The 27,232-nt window shown below is 37.7% G+C and overlaps 1 protein-coding gene across 2 annotated transcripts in view; it reads left to right on the forward strand.

Moving 5' to 3' along the window:
- The window catches only part of ARHGAP21 (Rho GTPase activating protein 21), a 111,634-nt gene that overhangs the window by 24,072 nt on the left and 60,330 nt on the right, over positions 1-27,232 (forward strand). For both annotated transcript variants that reach the window (XM_066552172.1, XM_066552180.1), the window contains exons 2-3: positions 20,579-20,761; positions 26,686-26,710. In XM_066552172.1, the coding sequence (XP_066408269.1) occupies positions 20,579-20,761; positions 26,686-26,710 (208 nt within the window). The remainder of the gene's footprint in view (positions 1-20,578; positions 20,762-26,685; positions 26,711-27,232) is intronic.

Here is a 27,232-nt window from a genome sequence, read left to right on the forward strand (position 1 = left end):
TTTCTTAAATAGAACAGTGTTAGAAGCTTGCTTCCAGTTTCTAAAGATTGCCAGCTGCTTTATAGAGTGCAGTTTGAGGAATCAAAGTATATTTGAGTATATTCATTTTTATGGGATAACATGCAAAATGATACTTTCCTATAGTTACAGCTAATAAAAAGTCAGGTTTTGTTTGCATGTTGATTGTTCATTGAAACAGAGGGTCTGTAGCTGAATATGTCAGATAAAGAAAAGGAAATGCTAGAAGTTGGTTAAAGAAAGGAAACACAGGACTAGGCTACTGAAAATGACTATGGCTAAAATCCAAGGAAGTGGGCATTACTTGAGCTTAACTGCTGAACTGAACTGATTGCTCAAGAGAAAAGGACTTTTCTATGTTATGATTCAAACTGACCCTTGAGAGATCAATCCTGCTGTTGCATGTCCTTCTTGGAAGCAAATATGATGGTGAAGTTGTCTTGAGAGTGGGTGCAGGAGAATTTTAGGAGAATTAGGCAGCCAAATTCATGAGTACCTTGCTGCATGAGTTTTTAAAACAATTACTAGAACAACTCTCTTTATATGATGTAGATGTTGTGAATTTGTTTGATGTGTTTACAAAATGCATTATAAAATACATTGTTGAATTCATCTAATGAGCTTATACAATGGTAAAATACAAGCTGCATTTATGCAGAAGAAGAATGACAGTTATGCTAATCTGTTATGTTCTTTTGCCCTTAGTTTCTGAAGGAAAAGTGATATGTCTTGTGTACTCCCTTAGTTTCTCAGGTTTTGGACTAAAATACCAGTAGAATTGTAGCAGACTGGTATGCATGTGTTAAACAGCCTGAAATGGTATTGTGCCACCCTTTGTACCCTGCATTCCCCCCCCCCCCCCCCCGGCCCCCAAGGTTCTCTTGTGTTTCTAATTCTATGAACTGTGTTGCATCTTAAAAAGGAGTCATTACAGAGGGAAGGAAACACTCCAGATATTTTTTTTTCCACTATGGAAAGTATGGAGAGAGATGGTTTTTGTATTTACTTTTTCTTCCTTTTTTTTTAATGTTCATAGATTTTTTTTAACAATTTCAATGATAGGAAAGAACTCAGAATGGAATCATATTTCAACTTCTTCCTGCTGTTGACTTGGTTTGTAGGAACTTTTTTCTTTGTCAGTCTTTGTGACCTGAGCAATGAAAACACCTTTTCTTCAGACACATTTTTCCTTTTTTGTTACTGTGCACTTCTCAATTTCATTTGCTAAAACCCCCCCACTTTTCCACCGGAGCTTCACCATCATCACTGTCAGTCTGCACTTTGTTAGTAAAGGATTTGCCCTTTCAAAGAATTGTTGCAAGTTCTGAACAGCATCTTTCTGGTTCACACTTCACCATGTGCTGCTGATGTGCTGACCCTTGTGTGTGGTTTGTGTATTTACTCATGTAGAAAAAGTATCTGGAGTTTTAGGGAAATGGAAGCCCTTCCTTTCTGTGAATATGAGCTGTTCCTGTTTCAGAAAGCTCACTACAGTTTTGAGAGAAAAGTCTAGATACTTGAAGGGCACAATTTTAGGGAAATTGTGCCTCTTTTCTACTGTTCCTTTTTAACCTTCTAGAATCTGCATACAAAGATGGAGAGTTGTGAAAGAGTTGAGGAAGTTGTTTCTGAGCTGTTTTTAGTTTAGTTACCTCAAAATATTGAGATCTTAAACTTGGTTTTTAAGAGCAGGAGAGAACACTGGATTTCACAATAGATGTGAGAGTCTTGACTTTTTTAATTTAATAAATTGCATAATTGAGGTTCAACTTCATTATGTTCTTGCAATTCTAAGTGGCCCCTTCATTATTTAAAGAAGTGAAAAGCTGACCAGTGGTAGAACTTAAACCTGGGTTTTTTTTCAGTCAAAGCTCAGTGTATGATAAGGAGCTCTCTGGGCAATGGAGTGCTGGACTCAGATTGTCTCTGGAAGTGAGTCCTTTGGTGCCTTCTAATGTTGAGTTATGTCATCTCTCATTCTCTAGTTATGCTGTGGGTGTATCTTTAAATGCTCCGTTGACCTCCAAATTGAAAATCCAGTGTGTAAGCATTCCTTTTTTATTTTGAGCAAAACTTTAAAAAACTTTAATGCTTACAACAAAAATTACTTCAGTTTTACTTCTGCATTAAACTTTTTCAAGAAATGCACTGGTAAAATGAATGTAGAAGGCAAAAAGGGAAGAAGACCTCTCTTGATTTGATGCCTTTTTTAAGGAAGTTTCATACATAGTAACTATGCTCAGGAGAAGTAAAAATGGTCTCTGAAAAAACATGTTAACAGTAAAGAAAATAAGGTTACAACAGGGGAGTTCTGAATTAGTGGAATTTGATTTAACATCATGCCAGGAAGGAGATTTATCTCTTGTAAATGAGGGCATTGTCAATCTGACTGATGATGATCAGGAACAGTTTTCAGTAACAGCAGATTCAAATTTACAAGTATAAAGACTGACTTGGAGAAAAACATTGAGACAGTCCATTTTAAGCAATAACTGCAATTTACTGTTGAAGGTGCTGCTCTTACTGCAGTTTGTGAATTCCTTTTACCTGAGACACCTTAGTAAAGACTCAAGCTTGAAACAACTTGTCCTCAGGCCATTCTTGTGCCCACTGGAATTTACAGGTATTTCGATACTAACCTTTGGCAGAAACTGATTGTTTCTGAAAGTGATCTCCTACTGCTCTGTATTGCTATTTATGGGCTTATCTGCTGTATTTAGACACTTTTGCATAAACTGCAATGGTGTATAAGCACTGTCCAGATTGTAGGAGATAAAAATAGATTTAGGATTTCCTTAAAACGGATTTGAAGATGAGTGGAAGGTAAAGAGTAAACAATGGCTGCTGACCTTATGGAAGGAGTTGCACAAATTTGATTCTGAGTTGTAACTGCTGTTTTTAAAATAATAACATACTGTACAGTAGGAGATTCCTAATACAATATGTTGAATGCTTATTAGGAAGTTGAGTGCTTCATAGGAAATAAATATGGAGTGATATTTGATGAATCTAAAAGTAGATAATTGATAGTAAAACCAATCACTGCAAAACTGTACTAAAATACTTTTTAAGAAAATCTTGGTTGATGTTGATTCTAGTATAGAGCAGCAGTCTTCTCTTAATTTTTCAGATCTACTTTCCCTCTTCCCTCTGCCTTATTTAGTTGGTGACAGCATTTTTCCACAGTCCAACAAATGTGCAGCTGGCTGCATTTCCAGCCATGTGTAGGCTGCCCCACACGCTCTGCCAGCATCCCTGCTGCCAGTCCTGCAGGGTGCCAGGTCCTTCCTCATTCCAGCATTGCTGTCCTGGGGACTTCACTGCCTCAGTCTGCTCTGGCATCTCTGCAGTAACCCCCTGCTCTGTAAAACCTTCCCAGACGTGCTCTCCAAGATTTCTCGAGCTTGGCTAGTTAATGGTGTCTCTTGTGAGGAAGTGTATGTGTTCCACCTAGTAATAGTTGCTAAGCAGGACATTTCTTCTAGCCACATGTCATGTCAGCCCTGCTTCAGTACAGGCCATCTAACTGGAGATGTTATTGTTCTAGTTTTTTTTTTCACCTGAGAACACATTCATTTTGTGCTGTGTTGCTGTTCTCCCATTTGTACAATTAGGTGATGTAAGGGTAATAGAGGATCTCCTGCCATATCTCTCTTAAAATGAACCAGAATAGATTTTTTTTTTGTACACAACAGGGTCTTGAAAGTTTTCAGACTATTCACATTGGCAAGAAGGGAAGAGGTTGGCTTAGACTCTGGCAATAATTTCCAGGGTCCTTTGGATGAGAAATTGGAACAAGATTTTTTAATTTGGTTTGGTTAAAACAAATGAGGCCTTATTTGTATAACTGTCTCAAAGTGAGAGCTGCTCTTTGGCCACACCATTTGTTTAACTCTCACGTACGAGTTTGTTTATTTCCAGGCTGCTTTTATAGCACACATTTTCTTTGCCATTTGAAATACTTTTCAGTCATTTGGCTATTACTGAACCAAGGGTCAATTGGCCACTTGTCCCTGTAGGCTTTCCTCCATCTTTTCCCAATACTTTTCTGTCTCTTGCATCTCATGGATGTTGTTAGATAATTGTATCATTTAAACTGCAGGTTATTCTAGGTTGGTTCTGTAACTAGTCTACAGTTTTATCTGTAGTCACCAGATAAAATGTGTATGTTTCTGCAGAAACACATTTCCTCTTTCTGAATCTCACTTTAGAATGGGAATATTAGGTAAGCAGTCAAGATGCAGTAAGTGAGGTTCATGCTAAGATAGGACTGTTGTTTACAGATTGCAAAAAAGGAATACATGAAGGAAGGAAGGAACTTTTCCAGTATTTCTTCAGTTTCTCAGGATCCCTCTGGTGTTGCAGCCCTCATCTGATTGTCATCCTTCATTACAGAAAGCTGCCAGCATATCTGTGCAACACTAACAGCACTTTTACAGGTTTAAAGAGAAGTCTGCTTTTTAAGAGTACAAAGTAGATAACCCTGTATAATTTTTGTGAACACTGTTAGTTAGGATGTTCTCCTAACTTTGAAAAGTTGCTTGTATTGTGTTGTTCTAAAAGAGGCATCCTAAGCTTTTGAATCTCATGTACAGTATGGGGAGCCATCATCACAACCATGCCTAAGGAAGTTTTAAGATTCATATGATGTGAATTATGACACTAAATTGTTTATTTTTAGAGTGATTTCAGCAGGAGCAGAAATGAAAGGTGTAGGGAAAAGAATAAGTGCAGTTTGAGAGTGCCTTTGTTTGCTTTAGTGTGGTTTCTTAGGATTTTCCTATTTCCCATATATTCCCAAGAATGCATAATTTGTCAGCTTCGGAAGTATTATTTTGAAGAATGTTACGCAATTCTGTCAATTTATCTTGTTGACTTGACACATAGTTAGGGTGGGAAGGGAGACTGAACAGGAAGGAAAGTCCTTGTTCCTGAATGCCGTTGCTGCATAGCTCTCATATCCTCGAGGATCACCCGGACAAAAGCTGAGTCAGAGCACAGCAGCACTGTGCACCACAGCCATGGCCCAGTTCAGGATTTTGGACTGCGTGATCAATCACAACTGGAGCTTCATATGTAACCTGTACTGTGCATGGAGTGATCAGGTTTGTAGTTTGCTTATCCTTGCATACAAGATGATTATGTAATTTAGTATAATGGGAGAACAAAAAGACTCCGGCTGATCTCTTCTCCCCACCCCCAGTCTTACTGAGGGTGAACTGTTAGAAATGCTGCTATTTACTAAGGAGTTTTCTAGAGTTAGTAAGCATACAAAACATGGTTTGACTATATAATTGCTTTTTTTAACACTTTAAATACTTTACCTTGTTCTCTTTAGAGTCTTATACTTTGAGAAATTTTGTTTAATGAATTGCACAAAAAGGTAAATATCACATACAGGAAGGGGGAGATATGCCAAGACAAACTAAGTTGTTAATAAATATAAAAGTGATTTGTTTTCTTGCTTTAAAAAGACTGAGCATCTTGGCTATTTCAAAATACTTGATCATGAACAGGATTAAAATAAGTGTGAGGGGGAGGTTGTTACTCTTTTTTTCTTTTAATATACAGGATTAAATAAATCAGAGGATGCTATTCAGTTTTTAATATGGACTGATATACTTCTTATTCACTACTTTGCTGTAGAATCGGAGGGGAAAAAAGCCAAACAAACAAAATTGCCTGGATTCTGAATGAAAATGTTTTAAAAATGCAATTACTAAAGCCTTTTTAATAGTGTATGCAGTTGTACTACTGCTTTAAAGTTACTCTAGATATTTTCTGTATTTCTCATATAGCATTCAGCCAGTCACTGAAGAAAATTTATTTATTTTTTATTTGGTGCAAGGGGAAGTTAAGCAATCCTTATAAAGTTGCAGTTTCAGTACAGATACTAGACATGGGTGATTCAGAATTTTTTTTCTACTGTGCAGAGAGGTCCTTTGAAATAATCTGCCTTTAAAAATGTCTGCAACCCCATTATGTCACACCTATACTGAAGCTTCTTAATTGGGGAAACACACTGCAAGGTGATCGTGGTGGGGTTTGGTTTTGTTTGTTTGTGGGTATTGGTTTAGTTCTTTTGTTAACCTGATTGATGGTGCCTGGGTTTTTCCAGTACTCTAGTTAATGTGACAGGTAAAAAGTATCTTCTGTTGAATTTGAAGAAACAGAGGAAACATGATACATTATCCTAAACTTTTAATTTTTACAGATGCCCAACTATTTGATCTATTTGCTTACATATGTATAAGAATTCACCTGTCCAGTCAAATGCAGTGTATGACAATTGCTTCCCATGCTTTAGAGGAATCAAGAAGAAATAAGAAAAGGCTTAGGATGTGGGCAGTCCTGCAAAGTTTTAGAATGCATTTGATATAACTAGAGGGAATGGAAAAGAGAATTCCTTTTTGATCATATTGAAGTGGAAGGTTTTAAAAAAACCCTAAACACTACCCCCTCACCCCAAAACCAAACTGCAAGCACTTCCCCTTTCAAAAAAAAAATCCCCTCTAACCAAATAAAAAAAACCCAAAAAACCCCAAAAAACCAAACAAAAAACCCTCAAACAAAACCCACCAAAACCACCTCACTTCAATGGAGAGCAGGGTTCACATAGTCTAAAAGCTGTTTCTTACCAATATGAAAAGAAGAAACAAGCTTTCGATCAGTATACCCTGAATTAATTGCATGCTTGAGGTAGTAATGGTGCAGAACTGTTTGATCTTGCTAGATTTTATTAAGTAGATTATGCAGTTATGTGTGTTTGGGGTTGTTTTGTTTACTTTAACTGAAGTCCAGTCTCTGTGAACTAAACAATTTAATGAGCTGTTGCTGATACTTTTCTTTGAAATTAAGCTGGAAGATTGTTTATGGGATGGATATTCCAGTGCAGCTACTCTGTTCCTGCTGCACTGAAATGCTGTGGCAGAAGTGGAAGCTGCCAGGCCTGGGGAGAGGTTCATGCTGCTCTACAGGAGTGCTGCTCTCCACCTTTCCCACCTCACAATGCCCAAGCAGGCTGCTGGTGAGAAAGCAGATGGATCACCTCTAAAGTTTTGTGTCACTAATAATATCTCAAATTAGGTTGCAGTCATTCTAAGGATTTCTTTTGTTTTTATTGTTCACCACCCACTCCCTTGGCTCTGGAGCATATACTTCCCAAAGCTTATTTTTTAAAACAGGAAGTGAGCAAGTATGAAATAGCAGGGATATTTTCTTCTATCATGGTGGTTTAAATTTTAGAAAAAGTATTTTCATGGTGTGAAATTAAAGTTACTATGGCTGGGCACAGTTGCCCTTTGCACTCTGATACAGCAAACTGTTATGTGTATTAAAATGTTTTCAAAGGTTATGCAGTGTTTCATACTAAAACAAAACCCCTTAAAATTATTCTATGATGTAAATCAATGAAGTTCTGTTGGCATCAGAGAATTACAGTTTTTAGTCAAACATTGAATGGAATTGATGACTATCACATGGTGATCCTTAAAGAACAACTCAGAAGCCTTCACTCACAATAAACTTGATTGCTTGCAGTTTTTCATCCTTTACTTTTTGTTCATGGGAGAACTGCACTACCTGTGTTAAAAATATTTCTTAAAATGAGTTATTAAAAAGTGCCAAAGTGTCTTGCTTCTTGCAAGACAATATGTTGTCTGTGGCAGTTGTCTTGTGGGACATGGGGTAGATTCAAGTGTGACAGTCTTACTGGCAATTCAGAGTTCCAGCATGATTGCAGATGTAGAGTTAGTGAAGCCAAGTAGCAGGTAAAAAGTTTGTATCTTATGGGGGACCTTGGTACAGGAAATTTACCGTGGTGGAAATTTATGTTTGGATTTATCCAGATTGCCCCCACAGTATCATAGATGATTAATCCTATTTTTAATATAGTCTGGTCTTAGTTTTTGTTGTTTTTTTCTTAAAGAAGAAAAAATAGAGGGTGAGAGTGCCTTAAAAACTTAAAGCAATTATTTTTTTATATGATAGTCTGGTGTTTATGGAGTTGTAATCTTGGAATGATAACTTAGCATGCTAGCTGTGGTCCAAGAGGAGCTCCTCAATGAATGTATGGAAGAGCTACATAATATTTTTCCTCAGTAACGTATGGACTAGGCTCATCCTCAGTAAGATGTAATAGGAGCTACTCCCTCTGTCCTTGTAAGGATGTCCTTTATGAGCCTCCAGCACATGAGCAGACTCTGGAGATGCCTGGTATTTCAGTTGACCTTATGGCCATGATGAGATGTAGTAGAACAAGTATGCCTAAAACAAAAAATTCCACTGCTTCAGATGTTTGGAAGAAGTACTGGTAGGTAATATAATGTAGGTGATCAAGTGGTTTTGGATTTTTTCCTTCCTTTTATCACAAATGCCTTTCTTTCATGTGTTAGGTAGGAAACAGTAGACCACAAATTGAGTGTAGGTTGTCTTCTGACCAGTACAGAGCATAGGTCAGCACTGTGCTCTGAATAGAGTTCTGTTAGTTTGAGGAGAGCAGATCTGATCTTCTCATGTGCTGTTCTCATTGGTTCTTTGATGAACTGCATCAGTTTTTGTTTTTTTGATCTTATTGCTGCACCCTAGCCTATAAAAATAATGATAATATTCTTTCAGCCATGTAAATTCTTAAATCTTGGGTTTTTCAGCCAGGGGTAAGTATTTTGCAAATTCTGTAAACTTGCAGTTGGTCAAATTTCACTGCACAGTGTGGGCCTCATCTTTGCAGTTGTTGGTCTTGGAGAAACCTTCTCATCAAAGACTATTTTGATGTACATGAAGGTTTGTTATGTGCTGACCTGGCAGCCAAGGTGTCTGATTTCTGTTCTTTTAGCTGGAGTTCATCATTGCAGGCAGTGTGTGACAATGTGATGTTACAGCGCAAGCTGGGCTCTCACATCACCTTCATCTGAGCCCCAGAACGCAGCAGTACTGCAGCAGCTGCTGCACTGCAGCTATCTCCCTTCCTCTGGAGAATCTCCAGTGACATTAAAAATTCTTTTCAGTCTTTCAAATGTGTTATTTGGAGGATGCAATAACAAAGGTGTCTGCATTTCTTCTGAGATATTTGCAGCTGATAATGGTTTTGAAATGCGATATTTATTACCTTACTGTGCTCTTACTTCTATTCATCTGCCTCAGAGAGGGAGGGAGGCAATATGATAAAAATCTGTCTTGGTAGCAGTGTGCTGTTTTCAGTTTAGGCAAAAAGTGTAAAATCATTGCATGAAACAGCTGGTGACTTAACTCATTGTGGAAATTCACATTGCTGGAGAAACATTTTGTAATGTCCAGAAATACAGGGAAATAATTTGGTAACAGTGAGCAATTCAAACCACAATAATAGGCATGCAAAGACAAGTAGTTCTTAAATAAGCGAATAGATTTGTGTTAAAATAGATTTCTTCTCTCTCCCCACTCCAGCCTCCAGACAGAGAAACAAATGTAGATTTATTTAGTTCCCTATATCAACCATTCTTACTGACATGCGCAGTGCAAACTGTGAGGAAATATATGCAGGTCACATATGATCGTGGCATAAGTCAATGTTCAGAAGCTTTTGGATTTGCAGTTAAACTGAAAATCCTGTGGACAACTTTCTCCTCTTCATCCTCTTAGTGACATCTCTGGGCATAAAGATTTAATATATTTTTTCAGGTTAATGACTTCACACTCCTTTTTTAAGCATTTTCCTGTGCATTGTATCTTTGTAAAAGAAGTTATTCACTGAAAAGTCTGCTTTTTTCCCCCCTCTGTTATATATGCACAATAGATTACAAATTTAGAGGTCGGTCATAATTTTGGGTGTTTGGATATGTGGCTTTACATCTGTGTATGCTAATTTTATTTTATTTTGCTTTACAATGGACAAGCCTTTTCACTTCCAAGTTTAGGACTTTGTGTTGATGTGCACATTATGTAGAATGTTGAAATTAAATGTCTTGAAACACAGGACCAGGATTGTTTTTAAGTGGTGACTTAGCAGGAGTTTATTAATGAAGTCACTGTATCAGAGAGCTTTAACACTGAGTATCTCATGTCATATGTAGAGCTGTTTAGAGGTTATTTTTGATGAGGGAAGCTGTGTATGTGGGGTGATAAAGAATCTTGGCACACTGGTCTTTTTTGTGTTTTGAGCCATGTTCTCTGTGTTAAAAGTCCTATGCTGTTATTTAGCCTTGATCCATGCAGTTGTTTTTAAGACTTCCCCCATATGTCTTGGTAGATCCTCTACAAATGGAGTGAAATTCTGGAAGAATAACTCACGTGCAATAGCCATGTTTTTTAGGTTACTGTTTAGGTTTGACATTGAGGGATCAAATCCCTTATCTTCCAAAGGCTTCTGTTTGGCTTTGGGCCAGTCAAGAGACTTTTCTGGTATACATGAAATAAAATCCCAAGTATTGAATTACCAGCAGGTACAGTGATGCACTTATGCAGATGATGTGTCTAGTCTATAAATGACCTCATTTTCTTGTTTTTAGAACAGAAATGAGCATATTCTTTTTATGTTGCAAAGTTCAGTAGTTTCAGTAAGAGAAGGTCAGCCTCATGCTTACATTCATTAGAGAGCAGGTATAAGGATGCACTGTCCACTGCTCAGTTTCAAAGCAGTAAAGCTCTTACTCAGTGTTGTAGCTGCATCTGGAGTAGCCTAGTACACATAGAGGTTTGCCATAGGGACAAAGAAGCTGTGGAAAAGTGGTTGTTCTCTTGGGTGGTTTAGTAAATTTTAACTGTGTCCCTTGGAGAGTTAATATTTTTTTGATTCAAGTCATAGTCTCTGGCTGCAGTGGAGAAAAACATTATGAAGGGAAGGAAATCTGTAGGTAGTTTCAGGGCTGGTAGGAGTTTCAAGTGTGGAGCATCAGTTTATTGAAATGGGGTCTGTGCAGGTGATTTTGGTGATTTTATATTGTGCAGTGGTTTTGGTTTTCTTGAAGGCTTCTGCAAAGCTATTTCACATGTAAATACATTTGTGCTTATACTGTGGTGGAAGTGTAGTGGAAACTGTCTGGTATCTTGTGTGTTTGGTGAAGACCAGGTTATTCTTCAAAGCAAAAAGAGTACAAACTTCATTGACACTCATTCCTATTTTTGCAGTAGCGTACTTAGCTGGGGACAGAGGTGGAGTTTCTTATTGTCCTCTCCCCATTTGTAGGAAGCAGAGTGGGTCATGGGGCAGCTTATAGTCTTGGATCTGAAAAAAATTCCTATAGGTTGAAAGAGCCAGTATAAGCCGGCCCTTGACAGCTGGTGACTATGCAAGGTGCTCTTACCACTTCTTTTATACTGCTGAGAAGATTCTTGTATCTTGCATGGAGTAACCTCAAACACCTCTTCAATGTTGAGGAGCAGAAGAATGCTTTGTCTCCTGTCTCTGATATTTCCAGATTACACTGTAAGGTGAAGACAGAGAATTTCCTATTCCTAACAAGCAATGACAGAACAAGCAGAAAAGGAAAATTTTCAATTTAGCTAAATTAAGATCACATGATATTTTGCTGTTGTGGTAGCTACCAGCCCTGCAGATGTTTCCTTTCTTTCCAGTTTAAGGATGTAGCTGTTAAGAGGGGAGGCTTTTGCTAATGGGTCTATAAGAAAACAAGGAAGCTCTCAATTTCTCTTTGTTGTTAATGTTTTTCTGACTAAATTTAATATTATGGACTCCATGTATGTTGTTATGAATAACAAAATTCAAGGTACAAACAAAAACGCATCGTGAAAATAGTTTGTGAAGTGTGTGAAGTGTTTCATTATATACTTTTTACTCTGTGTCTTAGTGCTGTTGCTGTTGTTTGAAATGGGCTGTTAATCTGTGGCAGTATAAATTACCTGAAGTGCACTTAATTAGCTTTGTAAAGAATCTCAGTCAATAAGTACACTTTTTGGATGTGTAGAAGCAAATATGTGTACACACACAACACAGTATACTTAATTTTGTGTGTATATATGTGTATAAAACTAAAATAGACATATGGTAGATTAATGAATTGAAATATGCTACACTTGGTGCGATCTTGAGTTTAAAGCATTGTTCAAAAGGTCCAGCTATCAGAACTACTGTATGAGAAAACCAGAGCTTGTGCTGTCTAGAAAAAGAAAAAAGTTATTTTAAGTCTAGGCACCACTTAGTAAGTTGTAATTTTCCTTACTTCAAAGTAGAACAACTCTTTCTGAACTCACCTGGCCTGGGAAACTGAAAGCTTCTTCCAGTCAATCACGTATGTCTAGCTAGGCTCAGTTGGCAGAACCACTTGGGGTGTTACTGCTTTTAATCCAGGAGGGGGCATTTTTGAGATCATCCTTGCTGTAGAAAGCCTTCAGCTTTGCTTTTTGGGTTTTGTGGTGAGACTGATATGAGCACCAACTGCTTTACAGAGCCTCCTTTCATGAGCAGTAGAGTGCAGTAGGCAAGTTTGAGCTGTGTAGTAATAACATGCACACATGGAGGTTTTTACTGTTTGTTTTCTGTGTATGCCTTGACCTTTATGAGAACTGAAATCCTTTATCTTGAAAATGCTGTTTCTCCTTTGAATGAGTGTGTTTGCTACAATGCTAGTACTACAGAAGGAGACAGAAAGTACACAGAAACATGTATCCCCCTCTGTCCTGCTTCCAAGCCCAAGCCAGCTCTGTAGCCTGCATGGTGCTTGACAGAATTTTGTTTCCTTCCCTGTGCCTCCCAGCCATCTGCCATGCTGGCACAGATGCTTGGCTTTTGAAAGGTCGCAGATTTCCCACTTACTTCATGCACTGAGAGTAGTTATGTATTGCCATCCTAGCTGCCTTTCTCCTTACCTGGTCTTGGTTTAAGGGTATGATTTATGTATTTTATTGAATTAAAGTTTTCAGTCCTGAGATGCACTTCAAAGTTTGGTGCCCTCACTAACCTCTGCTGCAGGCAAGCAGCCGCTGCCTTTGTTACTGAACTATACCAGCTTCTATTCCATTTGGGTGAGATTCACAGTCCTGAAAGACAGGTAGGTTTGCTCCTAGGGTGATGTCCTAACACATGCCTGGATTCAGGTTGGTTAGTCCACCAAAAAGGACCCAGGCTTAGTGCCATAATGGTGTGTTAAAGTAATAAGAGGTGAGCTCCTGTGAGGGACATACCTAGACCGTGGTCACTCCATCAACGGATGCTGATGTCTTTATTGCCGTCCCTTGCTCTGAATTGTCTCACTGTGGGTCTCTGCAAGACCCATGAGGGGGCTAAGAGAGGGAGAGCAGCTCATGGAGACCACCTTGCTGTAATTGGTGGCTGCTTGAGTTCCACCTCACCAACCCAGGTGAGCAGCAAATCGGACGAATGGCATTGCCTGTCTTCCCCTTAGTCTTATTGTGATCGCTAATGGTCTGTTCCTGTTTTCCTCTTGTTTGATATTGAACCATTAATTGTAGTGAAAGTCTCCACTTGTAGTCATAAGGGATTTGCATCTTGTTCTAGTGGTAATTGAATTCTTCAGTTTGTTTGCCTCTATTGCCCTTCCCAGTTAGTGCATCCCACTCAGCTGCAATACAAGAGAAATGTTAGTGTTGGGGTGTCTCAGCAAATATTCTGCTCTTCATGCATGCATTATGCTTGCCTGGTAAGAGATGAATGGGAACCCCAGTGATTCTGAGTGCTGGTGCTTTCCCTGAGTTTGGGAGTTGAAGTGTTCCTCTGGAAACTCTGATTTTTTTCTTCCCTTTTCCCCCCCCCTCCACTTCACAAAGAACATGGAAGAAGAACTGTGTCCCCAGTTCCAAAACCAGACAGCAGTGACCCCAGAGTGAGGGCCCTGACTAGACCAGCTTTTTCTGTCTCTGTTAATGCTATCTATTGATGGTTTTATGTGTGTGGACTAAGGCTGTGTTTATCTCCACATCTTGTCTTATGGTGAGTGTGGTTCTGTAGCTGTTTGATCTTTTAGAGCTTTGAGGGTTTGTTTACATCTGCATCTCCAGTTTCAGGTGCTTCATGATGAGGCAGCCTCCTCTTGGTAACTTCTGAAAACAGCCTCAGCAATTACCAGCACTGAGCAACCAAATCCTTCCTGCAGCTTCCTCAAATATGTAGCACTGAAGTGGCCAGGATGGAGACAGATAGCTTCTGTCTCGTGCTCTGAGGGTCTTGCTACCAGTCAGAGATCTGTTGAGTGGGATCCATTCCTCTGTGGCCCATTCTGCAAAGAGGAATGGGCCACAGGGAAATGTGGCCTATTGGATGTGAAATGTGGCCCACTTAGAGATGTTCTGGGATAGGAAACTCCTCTGTGCTTCAGTACATCTGTGTCTCAAACTGCCTGATTTTTCTGTTTGGGAAATGCTCCTAAAGTGTCACTCTGTAGATAAAGACTTTCTCAGTGGAGTGAACTAATTTAACTTCTGTGTATCAGCACACAGTAAATGTCAGCAGTCACATAAATATGTGGTCGATACTGTTAGGTTGAATGTATTGTGCTGTGAATCTGTATTGCATTTTAGTTGTATGTTGAGAGTTCAGCTCCTTATTGGATTGAGGGAAATTTACTTTTAAATTACAGTGACTTATTTCTGCTTGGCAAACATCACTTTGATAGGTGTTTATTATATTCAGCCATGCTCAAGTAATGTTTGTATTTCTAAAAGGTGGACAAGAAAAAGGATGTACTTTTGGATTGAAGTAGGTAGAGCATGTTGGTAGGAACAGGGAACAGATACTTATTCTTTATTATCTGTAATCAGGTTAAATCTATACATAAATTTAACATTTTTCTTTTTTGTAACTTTGTTGCTTGCTCAGTGTGACGGGTGACACTGGAGTAGCATGCAAAAATGAATGCTCCAGTTTTACACTAAAAATACTGAAACATTTGGGAAATTTGTTAATTAACTGTGTACGCTAATTTTGATGTTAATAAAGAAGGGACAGCTTTGGTATTATGCATGCACTGCTGCATTCATCTTTGGAATTCAGCTGAGAGTTTTTTAACAAGTCTAGCATGTACAGCTGTTAAATATTCAATTGGTGTTTTTTTCAGGTTTTGTTTTGGTTTTTTGGTTGTGGTTTTTGGGTTTTTTTTGCCTCTCTTGCTTTCTGCAGATTCTAGATGCTTTTTTTTATGGTGTCGATTACCATCCACAATCTTACATTGAGGATTTTTATAGATTTCCTCATATCTCACCAATTTGGCAGACTGATTTCTCACCATCCATGTGGTTTTGGAGAACAATGTTGATTATACTCTGTAGCTATCTTTCGAGGGCATAAAATGATGGAACACTTCTTTGAGGGAAGGACACTGTCAGTATATATACTGACAGGTTATATTTCCTGCTTGCATTTCTGTCTCTGTCATCCTACCTATTCAGGGCAAGATTACAATTTATTGGTAAACATAAGAGTCAGTCAGAAGTTTAGACAAGTGGGTATTGGACACAGAAGCCTAAAATGATTTGGATTTGGGGTTTTCTGTGTTCCAGTTTTCCTGCTGGTCTCTTTGCAGTGAGTAAGAAATGATTGTATTTCCTGAGGCTAAAAATGATGGAACTGATTTATTTGTTTTGAGAAGAGGGCTGTGTTCTGAATACCTGGAAGATGGATTTACTTAATGTCAACTTTGTGTCAGTAATTACTTTTCTTCAGCTGGGAATAACTTCTGTGTAAGATGTTGTTTGTGCATTCCAGTTTGATTTAAAGATACATTAGAAATTACCTCACTCCATCTTTAGACTGTTTCAGTACATGATCATGGTGACCCATTTCCCTTGAAATTTTGGTTTATTAGCTTGAGAACTGAAAGAAAGACGCAATTTACACCTTGTGTGAGTGATCCTGCTATTTTACTAAGATAAAATACAGTCTTTGTATGCTCTATATGCCTTCCTATGCTCCAAATAAGATGTAGACAATGTATCTCAGAAAAGGTTGTATAATCTTTTATGTGGCTGCCTTGTAGTCAAGCTTTTTTCCTACATATTCTGTAGGCTTAGCCAGAAAAAGACCTTTTTATTTCTTCCTTGTTAGCTTTTTTAAAGAATCTATTTTGTTGTCACATTAAATAAGGCAAGACTGTCCTAGAAGAGCCTTTTTCTCTGTAATAGTAGATATTTAACAGGGCAGTTAGCTACGTGATAGTGACTGAGTACAAAAATGGGGAAAGCAGATGACCCTATACAAGAAATATCCCTGCTTTCAAGTCAGTCCAGCTATATTAGAGCATTTGGAATATCCTGTCTGTGTCTCAGGAAGATTTTAGGGATTAATAACTATGGTTTTTTCCTCTGGCTTATGTCAGTAGTTACTGAAAAGCCCTAAACATCATATATACGATGGCTGTGGAATCAGTAAAATGGGTAACATCAGCTCATTTTCTATTCAGCATATATCAAGTCTAGTTGAACAGCTGTATCAGGTATCACTTTTCTTGGTAGACAAGCTAAAAGTTGAACATTTGCTAGGTGCAGCTGAAGCAGGTGCTGCTTAGCACAGGCTGTCTCCATGTTGTGACTGAGGTTACTGATAGATAGGTCCAATGGATGGTCTGGTGGTGGGGGAGGTTGGTTGGTTGGTTTGAGAGTTGGGGATTTTTTTGTTTGTTTTAGTTTATTTTTTAAATACAGATGTAGGCTCTGAAAAATGTAATGTGGGAAACCCTTACATCTACAATGAGTCTTTTATTTACATAATTGATTTGTGAAGCATTCTGTATGGTAAAAAACACATAAACCAAAACAGTCTAAAAAGGTAGCAAATCTGTATGCCAGTCCCATGCCCCATTTCTTTAGGAATAATTTTGAATTTGGCTATTGAACACAAAATAACGATAGAAATTGATTGCTTATACCAGCTTTAAAAGGGCTTGAATGATTTTTCCAGAATAGATGGTACAATGTATCAATTATTTCTTGTGTTCACAATTTTTCACCTTTTCAATTTTTCAGTGTTCAGAACTGAGACCATACCTGTTTATCTGTTTAGACAATCGAGATGACTATTTATAGCTTCGATTGCAGTTGCCTGCAACTGTCACGTAAGGATTTTTCGCTTGTACAGTACTGTACGTTGAGGTCTGTAAATTGATCAGAAGATTAAAAATTAGATGGGCTTTAGAGAGCATGCAGGCTGGATGTGTTAGCTTTTTTAGTTGTTATTTTAGACTGATATAATGGGAAACTATTGCTTTGAGACTTACTTTTAATTTGAAATAATATTATTTACAAACATAATGCTACTTACTGATTTCACATAATTCTGTTACTGCATGTTAAGCTGCCAGTGATTCATGTAGTTTTTTACAGTGCCATCTGATTTTTCATGGATGCTTTCATTGCTCAGAAAGAAGGGTTAAATACAATATTAAAAACAAGGTTTACATTTTACAGTGCATTTAAGCATCTGTTGTATGTCCTTGCAATTGCATAGAACAGGAAATGATGCTTTTAGATACTTTGTGCAAAAACGTTGTACAAAAAATTCCCCAGGGAAATGATGCTTGAATAATTTTTAGTAGCCTGGGATTCTTCAGTCCTTGAACTTGATTGTATGCATTCTGACTTCGATTTTTAAGGACTGAATCTATAGAAAAATAAACATACAGGTCTTCATTAAGGACTATGGCACAATGATCTTTGGTTTGTTAGATCTTGTATGAAAATGAAGCATTCATTTCTCATTTCTTGTAATGCAAATGACTCTACCCAAAAGACAGATTCTCTTATGGATATGAGATACTCATGTATTTGTAACTTTGTATTTGATTTGCAAGGAAACCTGTATGGACTTTGCCTTCAGTAGTGTGTACTTGTCTGTGCTAAACATCATCTGTTTCTTGCTTGCTATCTTGCATCCTTGTTTTGTTTGTTTTTGAGAACTTCTCTTGTTCCTTTTTAAAGCTTTTTCTGGCAAGGGATATTCTGATGTGTGTGCTGTGGTTGGAAGTGTCAGAGGGTTACTGAACAGATGTTGATTCTCTTTATAAATCAGATAACTTGCTTGTTCGAAGTGGTGGCTAAAGTTGCTATTACTGAACATGTCTCACATTTGTTACTGATACTACTGCCTTTTTCTGTTACCCTCTTGGCAGACCTTGCAGGAGGTCCAAGGCTGGCATGAAGTTCACCTTTCCCTTTTAGTGTGCAAGAAATAATTATTTGACTGTGGGTTTATGAGTAACCTCTAGTTCAGTAACCTGTGAATGCTAAAGGTTTAAATGAAATTACAAGGAAATTAGAGTTTCTCTTGCTACACTGAAATGCTGAAACTCCTGTTTCTACAAGTCAGTGAAGTTCTCTGTATGGGTCTATTTTGAACTGAGGTTGCAGTACTTCTGTATGTAAATTATAGTCTTTAGTTGTTACACATACTAAAACTACCTTTTGGCTGGTTAAGGAGGTTTTTGTTAGAAAAAAGATGGAAGTATATTGAAGACAGATTTTTTTCAGGGCTACATTTTAAGCTTGCTGGTTACCTATTTGTAACTATGGGTATTTGCTTATGGATATTTTTCAATATCTGTGGTTGTTGGATCATTTGAAACTTTGCATCATGTGTTGTGTATAAAAATCTGAGAGAAGAAACAAAAGATTGCAAGGGAATGTTAAATAGATGGGTTGCTGTGAGTCACTTGATGGAGGAAATCACTGTCATTTTTTAGAGGCCAGTGATATTTTTCTTACTAGGAGCTATTTCTTTTGCCAGTTTACTAGGATCAAGATGTTCTTACTGGCTCCAGTTTCTGCATGTGTCCTAAGATTGAAAGCCTGAAAAGCAACACTTATATGTGCAGAACTGATAAAATGTTCTTGTGTTTAGAAGCTGAACACAGTGGTTAGGAACACCTCAATAACAAACTCCATCCTTAGGCTAAAGGATTATGTAAATTTTACTAATCTTTGCATTGTTTGAACTTTAAGCTCAAGCCTTTCATCTTGGCAGTTCTGCAGTGCTCACTAATTTTTCGTTCATTAGTCATCTAATTGCAGAGTCTTCTCGGTTTCACACTAACACTTTTAAACATGAATGAAGATGATAGATGAGGACAGACTAGGCTGAGATGGAGTCCTTGATATTTATAACTGTTCTCTCCAGCATCTGCCATTAATTCTTCCAGGATGTTTGGAAGAGCAGGCTGTCAGGCTGCTCTGGTTTCTCCATATTTTCTTGTTCCTGAAGCAGCTCCATTTCTTGGCTTGGCTGTAGTGTCCATTTGTATGTTTTTTTTCTTACTGAAGACAGGGTTGTTGGAGGTAGGGAGGCTGGTCTTTAGAGCACTTGCTGCTAGTATTTGCTGGTTCTCCCTGTTGGACAAAAGCAAGATGTGGGTTTCTGAGGACAGACTGTAGCATCTGTGGACAAATGTGTTGTGTTTTACATACCTGAATGCAAAATGTTCTTCTGGTGGATTAACTCTCACTAAGGAGCTGCAATATTTTCCTTGTAGTAATGTGTTGGTCTCCTTGTGGTTAGAGTGGAAATGCTCTGTGTTCTCTGTGGATGTTGATTGGAGCTGACTGAGTCCACCTTGCCAACTAGCACTGCAGTTTGAGATTCCAGCTCTAAGACTGAAGCAAAAGAGATTATTTTGGAGTAGGACAGGGAGAAACTGAGCAGTAGATTCTGGCACTGATCAGCCAGTTGCTGAGCCACAGCAGCAGAGCTACTGGAGAACAAGAAGACTATTATTTCTGTTTGAATACCCTTTGAATAGGCTATAGGCTCTGGTATCTAAATTTGTTTCACGCATCGTTGAACTAGAATCTTTAGAGGAGGGTCATAGAATTTTGCATGCTTTCTTTGTGACTCCTGCTTTTGAGTGCTGGTGTGGCACTCACTTGGAAAGCTGAAATGGAAGATTTTATATAAGGCTGAGAAAGTAGATATTTTAATATGTTGCTTGAGTCATAGGTATATAAAATTACCCCTAAGAAAAAAACCCACCCAAGATTGCTTATTTCTGTATGAGAGGAAGGATTGCAGTAGGACTGTAAAAGGAAAGGGGAGTTTTTTACTTTTGTGTTTAGAATTTGCATACTGAAATGTTCAGAGACAATAGCTAAGGGTGGAAAAAGCAAAGGTGAAGTAATAGATATGACTAGAGAAAAATGTCTTGCTGGAGAAATCTAACCAATTGCATGTTCTGTTTTACTTGTATTAAGTGAGGAGGTCGTAGTCAAGAAAATCATCTCTGAATTGTGTGGGAAGGAGAAGTTTGTTTTGTACTTGTGTATGTGAGATATGTACAGCCAGAAATGGGGTCCCGGAAGTCACGTGTTTATCTCTAAATAGGAGGCAAATAAAACATGCAAGCTGTATGCATTTCTTATGGTGCCTTCAAGTCTTTCATTGTTGAATGCTGATTTTTTTAACCTCATTTAAAATTTAAGTTTTATTCTATATGCAGTATGACCAGAGGTGCAATGGTGCTGATTTAGCACCATATGCATTTAAAAGTACTAATGATCATCAAATTATTTTGGTTATGGAGGGAGAAATTCTATTTTCAAGTGTACAGGCATGTCTGGGAATTCTTATTCTTGTTTTCTTTTTATTTTTCAGTGATCCAAATTAAAACTCCTCTATCTTTTTCTCTTTTAGGCATCAAAAAATAAAGATGGAAAAGAGCAGAGTGAAGCTATATCACCATCGGAGGAGGAAGAAACTTTTGCTTGGCCTGGTCCTAAAACTGTCGTGCTAAGGAGGACATCTCAGGGTTTTGGCTTCACCTTAAGACACTTCATAGTTTACCCTCCGGAATCTGCAGTTCAGTTTTCTTTTAAAGTAAGTGGAATTAATAATGAAGCCCTTTATATAAAGCCTTGTACCTTTTAGGGTCATAAATCCCACTTACTTGAAAGTAAATGTGTTAATAGATCTGTCTTACACAGATGAAAGATCCCTTGTAAGGTGGGTGGGGTCATGACATTGTTTGATAGCTGTTTGCTGATCTGTTCCAATAAAATGGAATTTACTGAGTTTGTTAGTCAAAAATAATTGTATCATGGATAGGAACAGTGGTCATTGCAGAACAGTTAAGTATTTCTCTGTAGATTCTTTTTGCCCAAAGCCAGTGTCATTACTTAGTCTGTTCTAAGTTATGTTCACTTCAGAACAGGTAGTTCTTCAGAAGGGTAGGATGTTTGGGGTTTGTTGCTGTTGTTGTTCCCCTCCCCAGTTCAAGTTTGTCACACCATCACATTAAGAGATAAAGAAGAATGTTTACCTTGGTTTCTGAGTATCCTAAGCTCAGTTGTACATTAGAAAGACAGATTGTGTTTCAGTGTTACATTCTTTCTGCTGAAAAGAGGATCTGCAGTTGAGATGAATATAAAGAAGATATATACTGGCCTACATTAAAAGACAACTTTCTTAAAGTATTTTACATTTTTTAAAATTTAAAACAAGAATATCTGAATGTTAAGTAGCTAATTGGTCTTTCTTGCTCAAAGCATGTACATGTTCTTTTTTGTGACTGAAGCTTTTGAAAGTTGCTGTAATATGGGGTGTTGAGAAAAAGTCCATTTAATAATGAGAGGAATTTGAAAATTGAGAGAGGCTGTTTCTTAGTGAGTTCAGATAACATTTGCTTATTTTAAAGGCATCAAGTATAGTAGTTTTCATGAGCCATGCTACCCCTCAGTTTTGCTTTTGCTTTTCCAGTCAGGCAGAAGAATAAATTCTTGCCAGCTGGGGAATGGGTGATGACACTTTCTGGAAAGAGCATGAAGTGAATTGACTCATGTGTCTCTGCAGGTGTCTTTCAGTAAAGTTGTCTGTCTTTGCTTGCCCTTGGTGGCTGTAAGATTTCTTTTGAAGTAGAAAAAGCTTTGCAGAAGAAAGTTGGCACATTTTTCCAGTTTACCTCAGCTATTCAGCCTTCCCTTAAATGCCCAAATATTTTTCCTTGACAAGGAGTGACTGAAGTTACATGGAAGTGAAACTGTTAGCAGTATCAGGTGATTCCAGCATTTCTGTCATTGAGCACAGGTAATAACAGTCTCGGGTTGAATTCAGTGTGAAACACGGGAAGGAGGGTGGGGAAGCCTTAGCCTTGAGCAGAACAAATGACATGCACTTGTTAGCATCTCTCAACAAGAGCCCCTATTTATGCCAAGGGTGAAAATAAACAGCATAAGCAGGATTAGCCTCCTTATCTAAGAAGTGACTGGATATGTTCTGGAAAAAAGCCATCACTAGGTGTCTCTGAGGGAATCAATATGTTTTTCACATACAAAAGGAGACAGGCACAAGGGAAGGGCATTATAAAAATGAAATACCAGTCCTTTCTTTCCAGTTCATATCTGATGGTTTGAGAGTCCCAAAGCAGTTCATAGTGAGCCCAGCACCTTGTCTTGAAGCTCTTAACTCCCTCTTTTTCTGCAAGAGAGGTCCTCATGCCTTCTTAATTTTTTTTTCTCTGTTTCTTCTCTGGCATGTTAGAATCTGGTTCATTCATTCCTATTTCTGTCTAATTTTGAAAAGGGAATAATGAGATGATTGGATACTGTAACACTTTTATTCATGGATTCAGTTACATGTAAAGATGGTAATGTTCATTTGGACAGAGCTCTTGTCCTGAACTGTTATGTTAACTTGAGCAGTTATATTAATTAACCTGAATGGTTATATTCTCTACTCTTCCTTTTAATGTCCATTAGGTGAAGCAAAAAAACCCTACAGATCTTACTGTTTATGAGTATTCATAAGGTGGCTTTTGTAGAAATTTATGTACCTGAGTTATGGTACAAAAGAATGAAATTCACCTATTGTCAGCCTGATCCTAATATGAGGCAAATCTGATTTCTCAGCTGTTCAGTAGGATCTTTGATCAGATAAGATTACCAACTAATTACAGTCTCTGTCATTGATTGTAAGCTCAAGTATCAGTCCTCTCTCTTTCCTCACTGATCAAAATTGTAAGTGCCTCAGAAGTCACAGATGTTTCATTTTGCACTCCTTAAAGGGAGTATAATAACAAGAAATATGATTTGGTTTTCTGACTGTTTTTAATCTTGTAGTAGCCTTGTCCCTCCTTCACACCTGAGGATGCAGCCACTGCTGATATAAGACAGGAATTACAGGTGGATGTTGAAGAGGCCCTTTACATAACAGCTGGAGTCACACAATCCTTGACCTGTTTCCCAGAGCCACAGCCCCTTTGTTATCACAAGTGTCAGTGGGATGCTGGTGCTTTCCCTCTAGATCAGTGCAAAAGTCTCTATTGTTTACCTGAGGGTAAAAAGCATTCTAGCTTCTTTATTTTAGTGTTTGTTAATTCCTCCCTGCCCCGTCCCCCCCAAGGTAAGCTTACCCTACGATCTCTTAAATTTTACAAGAAATCAACATGAACTAGTAGAAGTAGTGAAAAGAAAGAAAAATATCTAAAATTGCTTCTGAACAATCTTTCCACATTCTTGTGGATATATATGTTTTTGATTTTTTTTTTAATACCCTTTAATAATATAGATTCCCATTCAGAAATACTGGTGAAAATGTCTCCATTCAAAGTTCTGCTCCTGTTGCTTGTGTTTTGCATGTTTGAAAAAGCTGTTAATGAGTCAGGTGGAATCCTGTGGGAAGAGGAGGACAAGATTCTTCCCAAGGGGGAACAGTAGCATCTCGAGAACATAGAGCGTAATATTCTTAGCCTGCAGGGTGTGGTAAAGATCACACGACAGCTGCATATTCCATGGGACTTGGAAGATAAGCTTTCTATATGCTGGAGGATGCTGCTGCTTGGAAAGCCACTGAGGTGAATTTTCTTGGAAGCAAAGAACTGCATGCCAGAGGATGTATTTGACTGGAGAAGAGTGGGCATTACTTCATAAAATGTATAATCCATTCTCTGGTTAGATGTGTTTGAGGTGATGAGCTTCTAAATTTTGAGAATTCAGTGTTTTAGTTGTTAGTCTGATAAAACCTTTGTTGAGTTGTAAAACCTTTTTGTTTATTGTCTGAGGAATTCGCTGCAAGGAAGGAGATCTAGGGAAATCTGCCTCCAAGATGTGGCTCACTGCTCTGAGTCCTAAAACACTCTTGTCTTGATACATAACCTCCTTCTAGGACTTCAGGTGACTTTTTTATTTGTGACACACCTTCCCCATGTGAAAATGATTGGTTATGATCAATTCAGGGAAGTGAATCTGCATATTTTAAAATGGAATGCTTGTATGTTGCATTTTGATTATTTATATTTTTAAAGATATAGAATTAAACATTTTTGTCTAATTCATTTAGCATTCCATATATATGTAGTAGTGCAGGTCCAGGTCAAATTCAGGGTATTTTGCTAAGTTCTACTATCTTTTCATGATTCCTGCACAAAACAATTATTTAAGTACAAATCAAGGGTCTCTTTCTCACTGTAATTGGCCTTAATTAACTAACTTTTAAACACTGTGATAGGTTATGGAAAAAAACTGTTGTCTGGTCAGTCTCTGGGAGGCACAGCCCTGTGTGAAAAATGACCTTGGAAATTGAGGGTGTGATTTGATACATTTGATTCTGGCAGATGTACTTGACTGTGCTTCTTTGGGGACACACACCAATCTGGGAATTGCTGCACATTCAGGAATGACCCATTTATGTATTGTGCTTGCCTCCTTTCCCTTAAGAAAGTGAATATGGAATGTGTGGAAGATTTCTTAAGCTAGCATTGCAAAAAGCAAGTGTTGCATAATGCCTTTAACATCAGGTGTTCATTAGGATTTGTTAGAAACACACAGTTTCTGCATGTGATGTTTGTTCTCCCAAGTTCATTTGCGTGAGAAGCAAGTAAGTGGTAGATTCTTCTCATCAGGTATGGATGCAGCATGTACTGACATCTTGCCACGTGTAAGGGATGAATGTAGGAGGGAAAACTGGTTTCAAAACACTTGCGTTATAAAGCATTCATTCCATATTTCAAAGCCATTCCATATTTCAAGTAGCCTCCCATACATGTACTCAGATCTCATTTGCTTGGTACCATGAAAAAATAATGTTTTGCAGCTGTTTTTGGTAACAGAACTTTGCATGACCAGTGACAAAACTGACAAAACCCACTGCAGTATTTAATAAATTATGATATTAATTTCTACATTACCTAAATTTTCTCTTAAAAATATTTGTTATATAGCGTCAAACCAAGTAGCCTCCCATACATGTACTCAGATTTTTCACATTATGAGTTTTAATATTTCAAGTCCTAAAGATGTCTTTTCACTTGACAGATAGGGCCACAACTCACAATGTGCAGAAGTTACCTGTGTCTAATTCTGGGCTTTTGATTGTAGTTCAAAACCAACTGACTGTTACAGAGCTCCAAGAGTAAGCAATCATGGTACTTACCTTCTAGTGTGCCATTTTTACCAAAGTATAGAGCAGACAGGACTGTCCAACTTAGAGATACACTGGGCAGCAATAACAATTATCATGGCTTTTTAAAGTAGAATATATGCTAGATTTTTCTTAACTCCTTATTTTGGATTTGGGAGAGTTCTTTTATTCTTTATTTCTTTGTCCCTTAAAGTTATCTTTCAAATACCTTTCAAAGCTCCAGCAGAACTTTGTATGCCTTGTAAGAAATTTCTTGCTGCTAGGACAGACTTGTCTTTTCCTCACCATTATACAGTGTTCATATCTGCATCTTATTTCCTCTCTTTCTTCAAGTCTTTCTCTCTTGAATGGATTGCTTAGGTCAGTGTGTAGTTGCTTTGAGTTTGTATAATTTGAAAAACATAGTGATTTTGCTTTAAATACAAAATAACTAGAAATTTCGAGTTAGTTCATCTAAAACTAGGAGGAAATCTCTAGGTGAAAACTATTTCTGTGGTCATTTGCTTGCTCCTTCTTTCCTTCAGGACAAAGCTATTCTAATTAGCTGAGTAGTTAGAAATATTTTTCAAATATTGCATATTAGTTCCAGAAATTGTATTTGATTAAGTATTTATTTATAAATAAATACATGAATTTATTACTCTATGAAGTTTAGAAAGCAAGCAGGTATTTTCCTTGTTAGATAATTTTGCTTCTTAAGTGCTAGAACTTTGTAGACAAGGTTAACAGTGATCTTCATATCAAAATGTTGACAAGAAAGTAACATAAGTATTTTTTTTTCCTTTTTACTTTAGCCATGCCATTTTCCCCCAGTACTTTCCAGTTGTGTGATTTTTGGGATCAGTGAGCAGAAGGAGACTCTTCAAGGTTGTTACTAAATAGCGTTTGGGTACATGTTTTCCTCTAGTAGCAATAGTACTACTGAAGGCAAAACAAACTTGGTTCAAATTTCTGAAAGCATATTCAGACATTGCTTACAAAATATTTTGTATCTCTTGCATATGTAGCTTTGAATGGTGAGATGATTAAAGTGTAACCTTTCCTGCCTGGTTTTCAGGGTGAAACATGTTTGCAACAACACAGGGTGCAGTATGAGGCTTCATGGTAGTGTTTCATGGGGTTTAGTACATTTGTTTTCATATAATCCTGTACATGTTGTTTCTGTGGGAATGTTTCATAGGATTGTGATTAGTTGTCTTTAAAATAGCTATTACTCTACATTCTCAGAATAAGAGCCTTAATTCTCTAAGTTAAATAGTTGTGAACGAAGTAGGAGGTACCAAAATGTAGACTTACCCTTGTCTACCAGTTCACTTTGTATCTTAGAGCTGCCTATACATTTTTTCCATTTATTGAATTTTTAATATGCACTCTTTCTTCCTCTTTAGGATGAAGAGAATGGGAATAGACAAGGTATGTCTTGTTTTTACTCTCTTATAGATCCAGTATATTGAATGCTTCAGCTGTGTAATAGACTTGAATTGCTACCTAAGAGCTTGAAATTTAAAATCACTTCAGTGTGAGCATCAAGCTCATTGATCAGTCAGTTAATTCTAGGTTATGCCAGTCAGCTCCCCTCCATTTTCCTCGCTTTCTCCCTCTCACACTGCCTTTATTTGTTTTCTTTCTTAATCCACTCATAAACTTATTTTTTATAAATTTATGCTAAATCTCCATCCCAGTTAATTGAAGTTTCTCTTTGGTATTTAGCTATTTTCTCATCCATACTACCTTTTTGCTGATATCTTACTTTTCCTTTAAAAGAGTGAAAAATATGTTGATTTAAGGAGGATGGTTTCCAGCTTGGGAACGCATTCCCACTTTGTTTCCCCAGTCTGTCATGCTGGTGAGGTACAGGGCCAGTGGGATTATGTGCATTGGGTTCCCCTGGTGCTCTGCCTGCCTCCCACAGCGGTGCAGCTGGCTGGGGGACAG

This window comes from Molothrus aeneus, chromosome 1 (assembly GCF_037042795.1).
Source record: "Molothrus aeneus isolate 106 chromosome 1, BPBGC_Maene_1.0, whole genome shotgun sequence".
NCBI lineage: Eukaryota > Metazoa > Chordata > Aves > Passeriformes > Icteridae > Molothrus > Molothrus aeneus.